A 14095-nucleotide genomic window follows, 5' to 3' on the forward strand; every position below is an offset into this window, starting at 1 on the left:
TAGTACAAAATGGGTGTCTCGGAACAAGCAAGATGAAGATGGTCAACTCGTACGCAACAAGGCGCGTCTCATGGACCAAGGATACACGCAAGTCAAAGGTATGGACTAGATGAGACCTATGCCCCCGTTGCTAGACTTGAACGCATTCACATTCTTCTCGCTTATGTCAATCACCATGATATTACTCTTTACCAAATGGATATAAAAAGTGCTTTTGTAAATGGTGAAATTGAGGAGGAAATTTATGTCAAACAACCTCCCGGCTTTATGAACCCTAAGAAACCTAATCATGTTTACAAACTTCATAAAGCTTTATATGGTCTTAAAGAAGCCCCTCGAGCTTGGTACAAATACCTAATGAAGTTTCTCATTGAAAATGGTTTTGAGATTGGTAAAATTTACGCAACCTTATTCACTAAAAGAGTTAATGGAGAACTATTTGTGTGCCAAATATATGTGGATGATATTATGTTTGGTTCTACTAACCCACATTTTAGTGAGAAATTTGGAAGGTTGATGTGAGACAAGTATGAGATGTCCATGGTGTGTGAGCTGAAATTATTCCTTGGTTTGCAAATCATACAATCGAGAGAAGGTACGTTTATCTCTCAAACTAAGTTCACCAAGTACTTAATCAAGAAGTTCAACATGCAAGAATACAAAGGTATGAGAACTCCCACGCCTACTAGTGGACATGTTGAACTCACTAAGGAGGACAAACCGGTTGATCAAAAGGTTTATCAATCAATGATTGGTTCATTGCTATATCAGTGTGCTTCCCATCCCAATATCATGTTGATTGTTTGCATGTGTGCCGATATCAAGCGGCACCTAAGGAGTGTCATCTAAAGGATGTGAAAAGAATTGTGAGATACTTGATACATACACCAAACTTTGGCATATGGCATCCCAATGGATCTTCTTTTGATCTTGTTGGCTATTACGACTCGGACTATAACCGAGACAAGGTTGATGTAAAATCCACCTCGGGTACATGTCAATTTTTTGGGAGATCTCTTGTGTCTTGGTCCTCCAAGAAAAAAAATTGGTATCTTTATCTACTGCCGAAGCAGAATACATTGCTGCTGGATCATGTTGTACGTAATTACTGTGGATGACACAAACTCTTAAGGATTATGGCATTCATGTGAGACATGTTCCATTGTTGTGTGACAATGAAAGTGCTATTAAAATTGCATATAATCCCGTGCAACATTCTCGAACTAAACATATTCAAGTGCGACATCATTTCATTCGTGATCATGTTGGTAAATGAGATATTAATCTCAAGCATGTTCATACCGACAACCAATTGGCTGGTATTTTTACCAAACCACTTGATGAGAAAGTGTTTTGTCATTGAAGGAGTGAGTTGAACATCATTGATGCTTCAAACTTGAGCTAGACTCACTCGGATGCATGCAAGGGCATGAGCTTACTTGATTATTCCATGATGATATTGATATGACACTATCTTATATCTTGGAAAACTATGTTCCCTTGTATTGCATCTAACCTTTTGTAGATACTTGGAAGAACTACACTCCACAAGATTGCCATCAACTCACATCAAAAGCAATCTTGTCATGGCCAAGTATCAATAACCCCTTTCTTCGGTGATGAAGTAAGAAGACAACAAAAGCATATCCTTGACAACTATTTGATAAATAAAATCACTCGTTTCATTTGGATATATTACGTTTTTCCTTGCATGACTAACTAATGTAGGTGAAAAGTGAACCAAAATGACGAGGATAGCTCCCAACTCAAGATGATCTTCATCAACATTGAGCATCCACAATAAGTTCACCTACATGCCACGTCATCAACATCATTCGAAGGTATGTAGTCATATCCTTGATGAAGCTTTACACCAAGTCATGAGGTAAAGCAACTCAAGTGATATGAAGACATTAAAATGCTTAATCAAAAAATGGCAACCCCATTTTGCGCTTAAAGATGAGTATGACCTATGGTCAAGCATTCTTGCTTGACTCCCCAAGTCAATATACTCTAATATAGGTGACCTAGTCACCTTCCAACATCTAGATGAAGATTCTTGTATGGTTCATATTTTAATTGTACTCTTTCTTGGAACCATTCAATTCTCATCTATATGTATGTAATTTTTTTAAATGTGTGTTTTTCCTTTAGTTTATGTTTCTAAACTTTTGGATATTTTCTGACAAGTTGAATTTTAATTGCGCCTCGGTCTCACCGATCTCGGAAACTCGGTCTAACCGATTTCACCCAGAGGCCTTCTATCATTCTCGGTTCTACCAAACCATATTGCCTCGGTGACTCCGAATTTATCACTACATATGATCTTTGAAAATTTCTGGATTTTTGCCAAAGGGGAGAAACTTTTCAGTGATCCCAAGTTTTATTACCTCCTGAGCTCTTATAGATCATTCCCATTTATGTCAAAGGGGGACATAATCTTGTTTACTCATAATTCTCAAGGGGGAGAAAACTTCAAAGGGGGGAAAACTTCGGTGATACCACGAGTGCTAATTAGCAAGTTACTCTCTCTGTAAAGAAATATAAGAGCATTTTGATCATTATAAAATAGCCAATGCAATCAAAAGTCCTGACTTTCGCAGTTTATTAAAAAAATTGCTAGTTGCCCTCCTTTGTATCCACGTAGAGGCCTCTTGAGTCATACGTGAGTTTCGCGCGGCATCGCTCTCCTCCGGTTGCATGCGTTGGCTTGTCTTCCCCTTCATACGGAAAGAGGGTGTTACAAACTTACAATATATGTGGACTACACTAGCTCTTTTCATCAATTCGGACTTTTGGTTGCGTTGGCTAGTGCATGAAGCTTAACAAGAGGATCTATGAACACGAATCCTTTTTACGGACGGAGTTTCGAGGCCTTTTTATGAAAGCTTGTGTGCGACTGAAAAAAGATGGCCAGGGATATTTTATCCCACATAAGTGGCTGCTTGATCTTTGGATAGGGCATGTGTTGGCTTGTCTTCCCCTTCATACGGAAAGAGGGTGTTACAAACTTACAATATATGTGGACTACACTAGCTCTTTTCATCAATTCAGACTTTTGGTTGCGTTGGCTAGTGCATGAAGCTTAACAAGAGGATCTATGAACACGAATCCTTTTTACGGACGGAGTTTCGAGGCCTTTTTATGAAAGCTTGTGTGCGACTGAAAAAAGATGGCCAGGGATATTTTATCCCACATAAGTGGCTGCTTGATCTTTGGATAGGGCATCCGTAGGCGACGACGATTTACGTCTGGATGATTGTATTACGTCTGTTGCTGTTTTTACTTTTTATATGTTTGGTCTACGGCTGTGTGCATCTTAGCTATGCAGAGGCCGGATGTAATGGTTAAACCTTTTAAGTGATAAAAGTCCTTTATAAAAAAAATGAACACGGATCATGAATGAGCTCAGACATCATTCCAACAGATATGACCCCTAGCAAAGCAGTCTGTATGATGGCATATCTTCAATCCTCATCACATCGTCCAGCAGAAGCTCCCTCTCCAGCTGCGCTCGCGTTGACTTCAGTATCTCCTGGTAATTACATCAGTCATAAGATCGATCAAACGTGTAGTTTGAAGATTTGCGGGTAGAAAGGATGAGATGTATGTACATTGAAGTCCATGTAAGAAGCGTTCTTCTCTACCCACTGCTTGTCCATCACAAGGAAAGCAACACAGTAGAGCAGATCAAATGCCCATTCATCCTCTGGGACAAAACAGGAAGCAATGAGAATTTGTTGGAAATGATTTGAACGAACGAACGACACAAAAGGTATACATATATTGCACTGGTCCTACCTGAAAGCATTTGGACAAAAACAGCTTTAACGAACGTTCTCGGTTTAGCTGCAATTGATTTCACTGCCATAAATTAGTAAAATTACAGTTTACAAGCTGAATAATTTCACATGATTTGGTGCGAGCTTACTAGACTGGAGATCCAGCATCTGCATGATCATGAATGTGATATTTACACCAGCAACTGCAAACGGGTACTCCCAAGTGGCTCGATTGCCGCATTGTTTCTGTAGTAGCCTCTGAAATGACGCCTGCACAGATAAATCAGTGGATGGTGGTCAATATTCATCATAAGAGTAGATAACGAAAAGGCAATTGTGATATATTGCTTACAGAGAATGTCTTTGCAAAGAATAGAAGATTCTCTAGAGATATGAATCCTGCGCCTCTGTAACAAGTGGTGCAATGCTGCTCAACTTCATAGCAGAGCTGAATATTGTTAAAGTTAGTCTGGCAAGTTTTAGTTTGGACTAGCGCTGTCTACCTGAAGTCAGTTGATGGATCTCTTCCTTGCCAGCCCATGTCCTTCCACTGTTCAGAGACCAAACCTTGAAGTTCTTGATCAGGGTATGTTGCATACCAAAGAGCTCTCAAGGCTTCCTATTATCGTATATTGATATCCATCAGAATCAGGGAGATAATACTTAAAAAAGAATTAGGGAGATAATATAGCTATCCAGTTATCTAATTTGTAATATCTTGTGGCAAATGCCGCAAAATTACAGTGCCTTACAGTTACAGCCACAGTTTTCTAGTGGAAATTGTATGTATCATGAACTCAAATAATTGGGAAATTTCCTATAGATATGCATAAAATGCAAGCTTTCAGTGCATTTCAGACTACTAATGGTTTAAGGTTCCCTTCGAATCATTAATCCAACATGCATGCATATAATTAGGTGTATTTTTTGAGAAACATAGTACAAACGCAAATGATCACACACACACACAATCACCCTATGAACACAGACGTGCACCCTACTTCTATGAACAACTTCGAAAGACTGAGCCAGCAGATCTTGAGATATTTGAAGTCGCCACAGATGCCTTATAGTTGACGGGCACGCCATACCGCTTAAAAAATATTGCCAAAAAACATGGAATTTATCCAGGAAAATGGGATCACCCGTGCCGAGTCTAGGACTTAAACTCGGGTGGGCAGGTGTGGAGGAATTTTACATCAGATCCTAATAGTGGCACCGGAGGGAGTACTGATATTTGTAGTCGAGGGGACGTTACGTCAGAACGCCAAGGGTCTTGGACACATAACACAACGACACGCAATATACCCAGGTTCACGCCCACATTGGGGAAAATCCCTACTACCTACATTGCTCTTTCCTTGTATATATAAAGAATATAGAGGATTACAATGCAGAGGGAGGGACTCGACGAGTTAGGAAGACTCAACAAGTTCTGATGATGGTGCTGATTTTGGCATGAAGAGAATGAAACCTTCTATGTGTTGTAGGCTAAAACTAGGGCGAGAGAGAGGTCCCCTTCTTCGATGCCCCCAGTACCCCTTATATAGCAGTAGTTATGGAATGCTCCATGTCGATGCTATGGATCATGTAAGGATAAGAGTGCATCGGTATACAACACGATTTGGTCCTTTTCCTATGTTCTGCATGTTAAGCTTCATGCATTGGCCAACGCAACCAAAAGTCTGAACTGATGTAAAGGACCAAGCAATCCACATATACACTTCAACACCTCCTCTCACGTGTGACGCAGGAAGTAAAAACACGTGGATAGGCTCAGAGTATGGCTCAAGAGGCCTATACGTGGATATAGAGGGGGCCAACAAATTTTTTTTATAAATTGCAAAGGCCTAGACTTAAACTCAAAACCTTAGCTCTGATACCATCTTAAGCTTCATGTACTAGCCAACGCAGCCAGAGATCCGAACAGATAGAAAGGAATAGGCAATCCGCATATACACTTCAATGTTGTAGAGTGTTTCTTCTCCCGAGGTAGTTATATTTTAAGGGATATCTAGATAGGGCTTAATCCCTCAAACCAGAAAATTTCCAACAAATATAACTTTTGGCGGTCTGCTAGGATGCTCTTAAGAGCATCTCCAGCCGTTCGCCCCCCCCCCAAGGGATTAAAATAGCGCCGCTTGGGGGCTAACTGGCGATATATTCGGCGTGGGGGGGCTCGGGTTCCTAGCCGACCCCTCAAGTTCCCCCCCCCCCCCCCCAGCTGCCGAGTTCGGCCCAAATTCGGCACACTTCGGCACAAATTCAACAAAAACTATTTTTTATCACATAGATCATCACAAAAATCAATACAAATCAAATAGTTCAACTAAGCATGTTCATAATTCAAACACATCGAACTAGGTGTTGCCCTTGAGCCTCCATAGGTGCTCCATCAGATCGTGCTGCAGTTCTTGATGCACCCGTGGGTCTCGGATCTCCTAACACATATCGAGGAAGGCAGCCCATGTTGGCGGTACCTGGTGATCAACAACTACAAGAGGACCCTGCCTGAAATATGGTTCAGTGTCAAACATTGGTTCCTCCTGCTCGCTCTCAATGATCATGTTGTGCAAGATGACACAACAATTCATCACCTCCCACATCTGAGATTTTGATCAGGTCAGAGCGGAGTACCGGACAACAACAAATCGAGATTGGAGCACACCAAATGCCCGCTCGACATCCTTCCTGCAAGCATCCTGACACTTAGCAAAGTAGGAGTTCTTGCCTTCGGGCACAGGGTTTGAGACAGTCTTCACAAATGTGGACCATCATGGATAGATGTCATCTGCTAGGTAGTATCCCTTATTGTAGTGGCGTCCATTGACCTCGAAGTTCACCAGAGGAGCATGACCTTCAACAAGCTTGGCAAAGACATTTGTGCACTGCAGTATGTTGATGTCAATGTGAGTTCCTGGCATACCAAAGGAGTGCCAAATACATAGGTCCTGTGAGGCCACTGCCTCAAGTACCACACTGCAATCTCCTTTGGTGCCTTTGTACATCCCTTGCCAAGCAAATAGACAGTTTTTCCATGCCCAATGCATGCATTTGATGCTTCCAAGCATCCCAGGAAATCCTCTTGCTGCATTCTGTGCTAGGATCCGAGCAGTGTCTTCAGCATTGGGTGATCGCAAGTATTGTGGTCCAAACACTGCCACCACTGCCCTGCCAAACTTGTACAAACACTCAATGATGGTGGATTCGGCCATGCGTCCATAGTCTTCTTGTATATCACCAGGAGCTCCATATGGAAGCATCCTCATAGCTGTCGTGCACTTCTTGAGTGAGGAGAATCCAAGTGTGCCAGTGCAATCCTTCTTGCAAATGAAATAGTTGTTGAACTCCTAGATGGCATTCACAATCCCGAGGAAGAGCTTTCGGCCCATCCGATAACGGTGCCGAAATACTTTCTCGTCGTGCAGTGGAGCATCGGCGAAGTAGTCGGCGTAGAGCAAGCAATAGCCCTCCATTTGATGCATCTGCTTGCTCTTGCGGCGGCCCGGTGCCAAGCCACCTCGCCACAGCTTTGCATTCTTCGCAAACAGGCCGACCAGAGCGGCGAGGATCATGAGGTGCTCTTCGTCCTCGGCGTCGGCCTCGGCTTCCTCCTCCATCAGAGCCGCGAACGCCTCCTCGCCGTCGGAGTCCATCACCGAACAGGCAAATCGCCAAACACCTTGCGGGCGTGGTGGGTGGGCAGCCGCCGGTATCCAGGCCTGCGTGGTCGGAGTCGTGAAGAGCTCACCCAGGAGCAGGATGGCGGCAAAACACTCCCTTTCCGGCCGGGGAATGGCCTTTCTAGCGGCAGAGCAGCGGCTGTGGGCAGGTGGGTGGCGCCAGGATCGGCATGGCGGCGAAAGGGGAAGTGTCATCCTGCCGCGCACGAGTCGAATATGGACGGGGAAAAGGCATTTCTCGCCTGACAGTGGTGGCCCACGCGCCACTTTTCCTTTCGTCAGAGCCCCCAAGTGCCCCCCCAGTGCCCCGAATTCCGCCTAGGATCGCTAGGCCAAAAAATGGGCCGAGCCGGCGGAATTCAGCGTCCTGGGGGCGCGACTGGGTCGTTTTTTCGTCGCCGGCCGTAAAAAAGGGCCCTGAGGGGCTTGTTGGGGGCGCGGCTGGAGATGCTCTAAGTTGGTCACTACAACTCTTATTAAGGGATGGTAGTAGAATAGATCTACCCTATATCTATACTATCAAAAGGGAATTGGTACGTTATCCTCCCTCGTTTAATTTTGTTTCAACCCACTCCCCCTGCTCTTTGGTTTCCTATTGATTTTTTTGGTGATCCCAATTGACAGCGTACAAAAAAATGCAAATAGAGTAACTTGACATAATTTAAACCAAATCAGTAATCAATCAAATCTTACCAAAATCGATATCTCAACTAAATCAAAACTTTTCGCGCCTCCCCGTAATCATATCCAAATCAAATCAATTCTTATCAAAACCTCAACTAAATCAAAACTTTGCCTGTCTTCCCCTACACATACTATTAAATCTTACAAAAATCTAGAATATGGTGGATGTAAGGTATATGTGAGACAAGATTGATGTTGAACCACTAGAATATGTATGCCCCTGTTGCAACGTACGAGCAATTAGCTAATATTATAAATATATCAGTTAGAATAGTCTTAAAGATTGGAAGTGTGGATTAAAATAGTGATGACTTCTACATTTAGTAGTAGATATTGTTACCTGATGATCTCGCCTTGAGTGATCAAAATAAACCTTCATGCGGTGCCTCAACCTCTGAAGCCTCTGTTCCTGTAAATAGCCAGCCAAAAATAGTTAGCCAGTTTGTATCTTATACAGCTAAATGGTTCTCTGAATTCGGCCATTCAACTTGACACATTCGAAGACAAAAATTGATCAAGAGAACTATGAACTTGGCCACTTAAATTGTCATGTCTATCCTGCAGAGTTTGATTGTGCATGGAAGGTCACAGACTAGAACCTAAAACTCATTGCACATGGGGAGAGGCTAAAGACACAAAAACAAAAGGTTAGCTATCAAGGCTAAAGACACGATGATGAACATGTTGCGGTATATGCTATCTTAAATATTGGAAACTTTAACGATCAGTGGATTTCTTTACCCAGAAAGCAAAAAACCTATCAACAAATCTTCGCAGCGTTCTGATATAACAAACCTGCACAGGTGTAAGGTTCACGCATATTCTCTCGTATGCCCCTTTCCTTTTGATGCATACACAAGAGAGGCTTTTCCCTATCCATCTTGGTGATCCACATGACGCCTGATCTGCACAAGAACAGGCACATTCCATTAATAAACAATGAACATCAAACTATACCGAAATAAAGAATTTCTATAATACTTAGAAATAATTTTCATAACAACCAATGCAAAATACGTACTTTGTAGGAGTAATTGTCATGCTAGAGCAACACAAAAACAAAAGGTTAGCTATCAAGGCTAAAGACACGCTGATGAACATGTTGGCATATGCTATCTTAAATACTCCCTCTATTCACAAATATAAGATGTTTTAACTTTTTTCTGGATCGAATGTATATAGACACGTTTTAGTGTGTTTGTTGGCTCATTTCAGTCCGTATGTGGTTCATAATAAAATATCCAAAATACCTTATATTTGTGAACGGAGGGAGTATCTTTTTTGCAGGGAATCTTAAATACTAGAGTAGCATGTTTCTTATAAGCTAATGGATCCATTTTGATAAGATCAGATAAGGAAATTATTTATCTAGCCTACGAAACTTATACTACCCCTCACATTGCACTACATGTTCATAATCCGAGATAAACCCCCACACTAATACCCCCTATAATTCCTCACCAAACGCTCTGTGATTGATCTACAAACTGTGAAATAGGGCAATCAAGGTCGAGATTTCCTACCAAATCATCTGCGCACCATGGCTAACTTTATCTGTGAATCTGACGGAAACTAGGCGTCCCACAAGAGCAAGCAACTGTTAGCATGCCATACTGTTGATGCAATGGAGAAACATTTGTTGTCGATATGCAATCGCAAGTGATTGATGTGCTCAAGTCATATGTAATCCTAGAACCAAAGGGACACAACAAGGGAGTAGCGCACGAAAAGAGTGGGGATGAGCATACAAAGTAAATCTGACGGCTTTAAAGTTCCTACAAAAACTACAATAGAGTAGGTGTTATCACGAGACTATGACAGGTAATAACTTTTATAGAAGTAGGTAATTAATTAATCTACCATTGCAAGATTTGATGGAAGAAATCAAATCTTTCACCTAAAAACATTTGGCCAACAAACTGTTAACGCCAAGACGGAGATCACGAGAACAATGGATGCAATAATTTCTTCATTGGTGTACACGATGCGATGACAGAGACATAAGATTGGAAACTCAGTACACCTTGAGTGGGGAGGGTAAGAACCATGATTGATTGACGACATTGTCCCAAAAGCTCAAACGAGTAGCAGTACTTTCAGTACGACTTCTCTAGGGACCTGCAATGCTGACTTTTGTTGCGCGTACTGAACATAAAGATTGAGGCGACATCGATTGTCAATTTCACATGCACATCACAGGGGCATGTCAAGAACATAAATACGCAGCAATGCTTATTAAGACGTTGAAAATGGCAAACGGGGCAAGAACAAGATACCATAGAAACTGTGATGCAGGAGCAGGATCACACACCGGTAGAGGAAAGAACTAGCATCAGTGATTCAGTAGCCAAGCCAGCAATCACAGCGCAACATTCGAAAAAAAAGGGTGGAATATTCCTTGTTTCGGGAACAGCAAGAAAAGGCAGAAGAATGTCCTATATAATGCCAAAATAACTAAAACTAAAACTACACGCAGACGCAGGCACCAACCAAACCAAACATTGCAAACAGGCGAAAGGAAGGAAATGAATCTCACCAGAAGATCCAGCTGCCTGAGAGGAGCATCGCGCCACCGGCCCGGGTGGCATGAACGTCTTAACAGACAAGCATCCGCCGTGGCGGTGCTGCGTCTCCGCTGCCGCCGGCGCTGGGGCCGCCTCCATTCTCCTCTCCGGACCAGCAGAATAGTGATCTCGCAAGGCTAGCTCGGCTGCAACGTGTCGCCGACTCGTTGCTGCTGGTTTGCAGCAGAGGCGGCGGCCGCGGCGGCGTTGTCGCTGAGGGAGACGGGGGACTCTGTGCACAGAGGGAAGTTGGGAAAGAGAAATAATGAGAGAGCGGGGCGACGGACGCAGGCGGGCGGCAGCGGCGGGCGGCGTGTAGCTGGCCGTTCCGGGGGAGGAGTACGTCGCCTTGTGCCTTGTCGCCATCTAAACGGACGCAGACTGCAGCGAATTATTTTTGAAACAGATTTTTTATAACAAATTCAAAAAATGTATGCCCTAGATTGAATATTTTAAAAATATGACCACATTGGCCTCGCAGATTCCGTTGGGCTGGAAAGTCGCCGTCGATGATCCGTGGACCAAAGAGATTAACTTCGGCAATGCATGGACCGCTGTCTACGGCGTACTAGCGACCAAAGAGCATCTTCGGGGCAACCCGAGACCGAAGAAGTCGGGGATAAGACCGAGCTTCTTCTTCCTCCAGCCGATTGTTTCTTTGTGGCTTCTCTCTCCTTTCTCTTGCATTTTTCCGTTGATCTTCTTTTTTTTTCCAGCCAATCTCGCATTCAATGCACACAAATAGTAGAGCATGGCCATCCCCGATGGCCTATGGCCTAGGATCTGATCTATCCATGGGGTAGCTTATTTTGCATGTAGTGAGTATAGGTGAGGAGGAGCCATGGTGGGGTGGAGGTTCGGCTGGGAGGAGGTGGTGGGTCGGAAGTGCGGCTTGGGAGTAGAGGAGGCGCTAGTGGTGATGAACCTTTGTGGGAGGTAGCCGGAGTTCAACCTCGGGGAACCGAGGGGGAGGCAGTGGTGGAAGAACTCTGGGAGGTGGCCAATGCCGCTGAGTTAAAGAGAGGAGCAAGGCAGTGGGCCCACGCATCTAAGGTATAACCATCACTAGAGGAATCAACTTCTTTGTCGTCTGCCAAAGTAGATGGCAAAGGGGTGTTCCACTGTCGGCAAAGGCCTTTGCCGTCAGCCTCCTGTCGGCAAAACTTCTACGACTACTGTCGTCGGTAAATGTCCTTCTTTGTCATCTGCCTGGGCGAAGCGGACGGCAAAGGGGTTTGCCGTTAGTCAGAGGTGCAAGCGGACGACAAAGGTGTTTAGACGGCAACCGACACGCAACTACTCTGTTAGGTGGCTAGCGGAGCATTTGTTGTCTACCTTCATTAAGCTCTTTGCCGTTTGCTTTGTTGAACCCTTTGTCGTGTGCTTTACACGGCAACAGACGACAAAGTACCCATATGGGTCAGCCGCCTGCTGCCCAGCTTGCACAGCTATCTGTCGTCTGTCTCTTTAAAACCTTTGTCCTCTGCTTTGTTAAAGCCTTTGTCGTCTGCTTTCCGGGGCAGCAAACGGCAAAGTACCCAAATGGACCAGCCGCCTGTTGCCCAGTTTGCACAGCTATCTGCCACGTGGCCCCTTTGCCGTCTGTCAGCTGATGGCAAAGGCCTTTGTCATCAGCTGGCAGACAGCAAAGAGCACATATTGTCACTGATTTGTTTATTTTATGTTATTTCACAACACTTATATGATATACATATATTTCACAGCACATATATTATATACAGTTCACATCACATATATATAGTTCACATCACATATATGATATACATATAAAGTTCATCAATGTCATTTGTTCATCAATCACACCACATACATTGAAAGAACCAACATACAAAGTTTTACACTATTTATCCATATATACATACATATAGTTCCACATTGTTCATCAAGTCAAATGAAAACAAAAACTAAAGCACTCCATCAATGTCAGCTCCGATGTAGTAAATCTAATCTGCAAAATGGAAATAAGAAAGTTAGAAGAAGAAGAACAATATATGACCTTTTTGAGCTTATTATGTCATTTTGGAGGAAAATAAGCAAAGTATATGACCTTTTTGAGCTAACCAAGGTTATTATGCCATTTTGACCTAACTAAGCTAATTATGTCATTTTGAATGAAAAAGCTAACTATCTGACATTTATGATGTAACAAATGTTCTTATGCCATTTTTGACCTAACTATAAGCTAATTATGTCATTTTAGAGGAAAACAAGCTAACATTTATGAGCTTACCAAGGTTCTTATGCCATTTTGAGATTATTATGTCATTTAGGAGGAAGATACGCTAAGTTATGAGCTAACCATGGTTCTTGTGATGTTTTTACCTAACTAAGCTAATTATGTCATTTTGGAGCTAAAGTAGCTAATTATGTCATTTTGGAGCTAAATTAGCTAATTATGTCATTTTGAAGGATAATTAGCTAAGTATGTCTTTGTTGGGAAAATGAGCTAAGGAGAAGAAAGAGGAGAATAAAGAGGAGACGGAGAAGAAGAAGAAGAAGAAGAAGAAGGAGGAGGAGGAGGAGGAGGAGGAGAAGAAGAAGAAGAAGAAGAAGAAGAAGGAGGAGGAGGAGAAGGAGAAGGAGAAGAAGGAGGAGGAGAACAAGAAGAATGAGGAGGAGGAGAACAATAAGAAGAAGAAGGAGAAGAAGAGGAAGAGGATGATTACAATACTTTTCTTATTTTGAGCTTATTATGTCATTTAGGAGGAAGATACGCTAAGTTATGAGCTAACCAAGGTTCTTGTGATGTTTTTACCTACCTAAGCTAATTATGTCATTTTGGAGCTAAAGTAGATAATTATGTCAATTTGAAACTAAATTAGCTAATTATGTCATTTTGGAGGATAATTAGCTAAGTATGTATTTGTTGGGAAAATAAGCTAAGGAGAAGAAGAAAGAGGAGAAATTAGCTAATTACGTCATTTTGGAGCTAAATTAGCTAATTACATCATTTTGGAGCTAAAATAGCTAATTATGTCATAAATGAACTAGAGAAAACTTACCGTCATGGTCATCTAGGAGAAGCACCAGGGTTGCTCGAGTCAGTTGCGTTTGGAGACGGTTGCCCTGCAGAAGGGTCGTGCGATGCCGCTCGGGAGTTATTCTGCAAAAAAGATATTTTGCCATGTCTCGTTAGCATGATGACACTCAAAATGTTAATACTAGTTTATAATGACCATTGAAATGAAACTCATCGTGCCAATTGCAGAAAAGACAGGCATCGACGGAGGGGGGCTGACCGGTCTTCTCGCACATAGACTGCACATGAACTCACCGTACGAGACTGCACATTTGGTCGTATTAGTTAGTAATGAAACAAACATTACACGCATGATTTGGCTAATGTGAAAAAGGAACTTAC

General features: G+C 42.7%; 1 protein-coding gene across 2 annotated transcripts; it reads right to left on the bottom strand.

Annotated features, from left to right (window-relative positions):
• Positions 1-3341: 3341 nt before the first annotated feature.
• Positions 3342-11028, bottom strand: LOC123412936 (ELMO domain-containing protein A). 2 transcript variants are annotated; one of them, XM_045105896.1, is made up of 9 exons: positions 10686-11028; positions 8945-9054; positions 8490-8558; positions 4286-4401; positions 4135-4189; positions 3932-4052; positions 3802-3864; positions 3615-3709; positions 3342-3535 (listed from the first exon to the last, which is right to left on the bottom strand). In XM_045105896.1, the coding sequence occupies exons 1-9, from the start codon at positions 10810-10812 to the stop codon at positions 3437-3439; spliced, it is 855 nt and encodes a 284-aa protein (XP_044961831.1). In that variant the 5' UTR covers positions 10813-11028; the 3' UTR covers positions 3342-3436. The 2 variants fall into 2 exon arrangements, with proteins under 2 accessions (XP_044961831.1, XP_044961830.1); XM_045105895.1 differs by having other exon boundaries at positions 3802-3849; positions 10686-11022.
• Positions 11029-14095: the final 3067 nt, after the last annotated feature.

Source organism: Hordeum vulgare, chromosome 7H (assembly GCF_904849725.1).
Source record: "Hordeum vulgare subsp. vulgare chromosome 7H, MorexV3_pseudomolecules_assembly, whole genome shotgun sequence".
Taxonomy (NCBI): Eukaryota; Viridiplantae; Streptophyta; class Magnoliopsida; order Poales; family Poaceae; genus Hordeum; species Hordeum vulgare.

Coding starts and splice junctions, on each gene's coding strand:
- LOC123412936 (XM_045105896.1), bottom strand. CDS start 10,812: ATGGAGGCGGCCCCAGCGCCGGCGGCAGCGGAGACGCAGCACCGCCAC. Junction 8,559..8,944: donor TGAACCTTACACCTGTGCAG/GTTTGTTATATC, acceptor GGCTATTTACAG/GAACAGAGGCTTCAGAGGTT. Junction 4,190..4,285: donor GATCCATCAACTGACTTCAG/GTAGACAGCGCT, acceptor CACTTGTTACAG/AGGCGCAGGATTCATATCTC.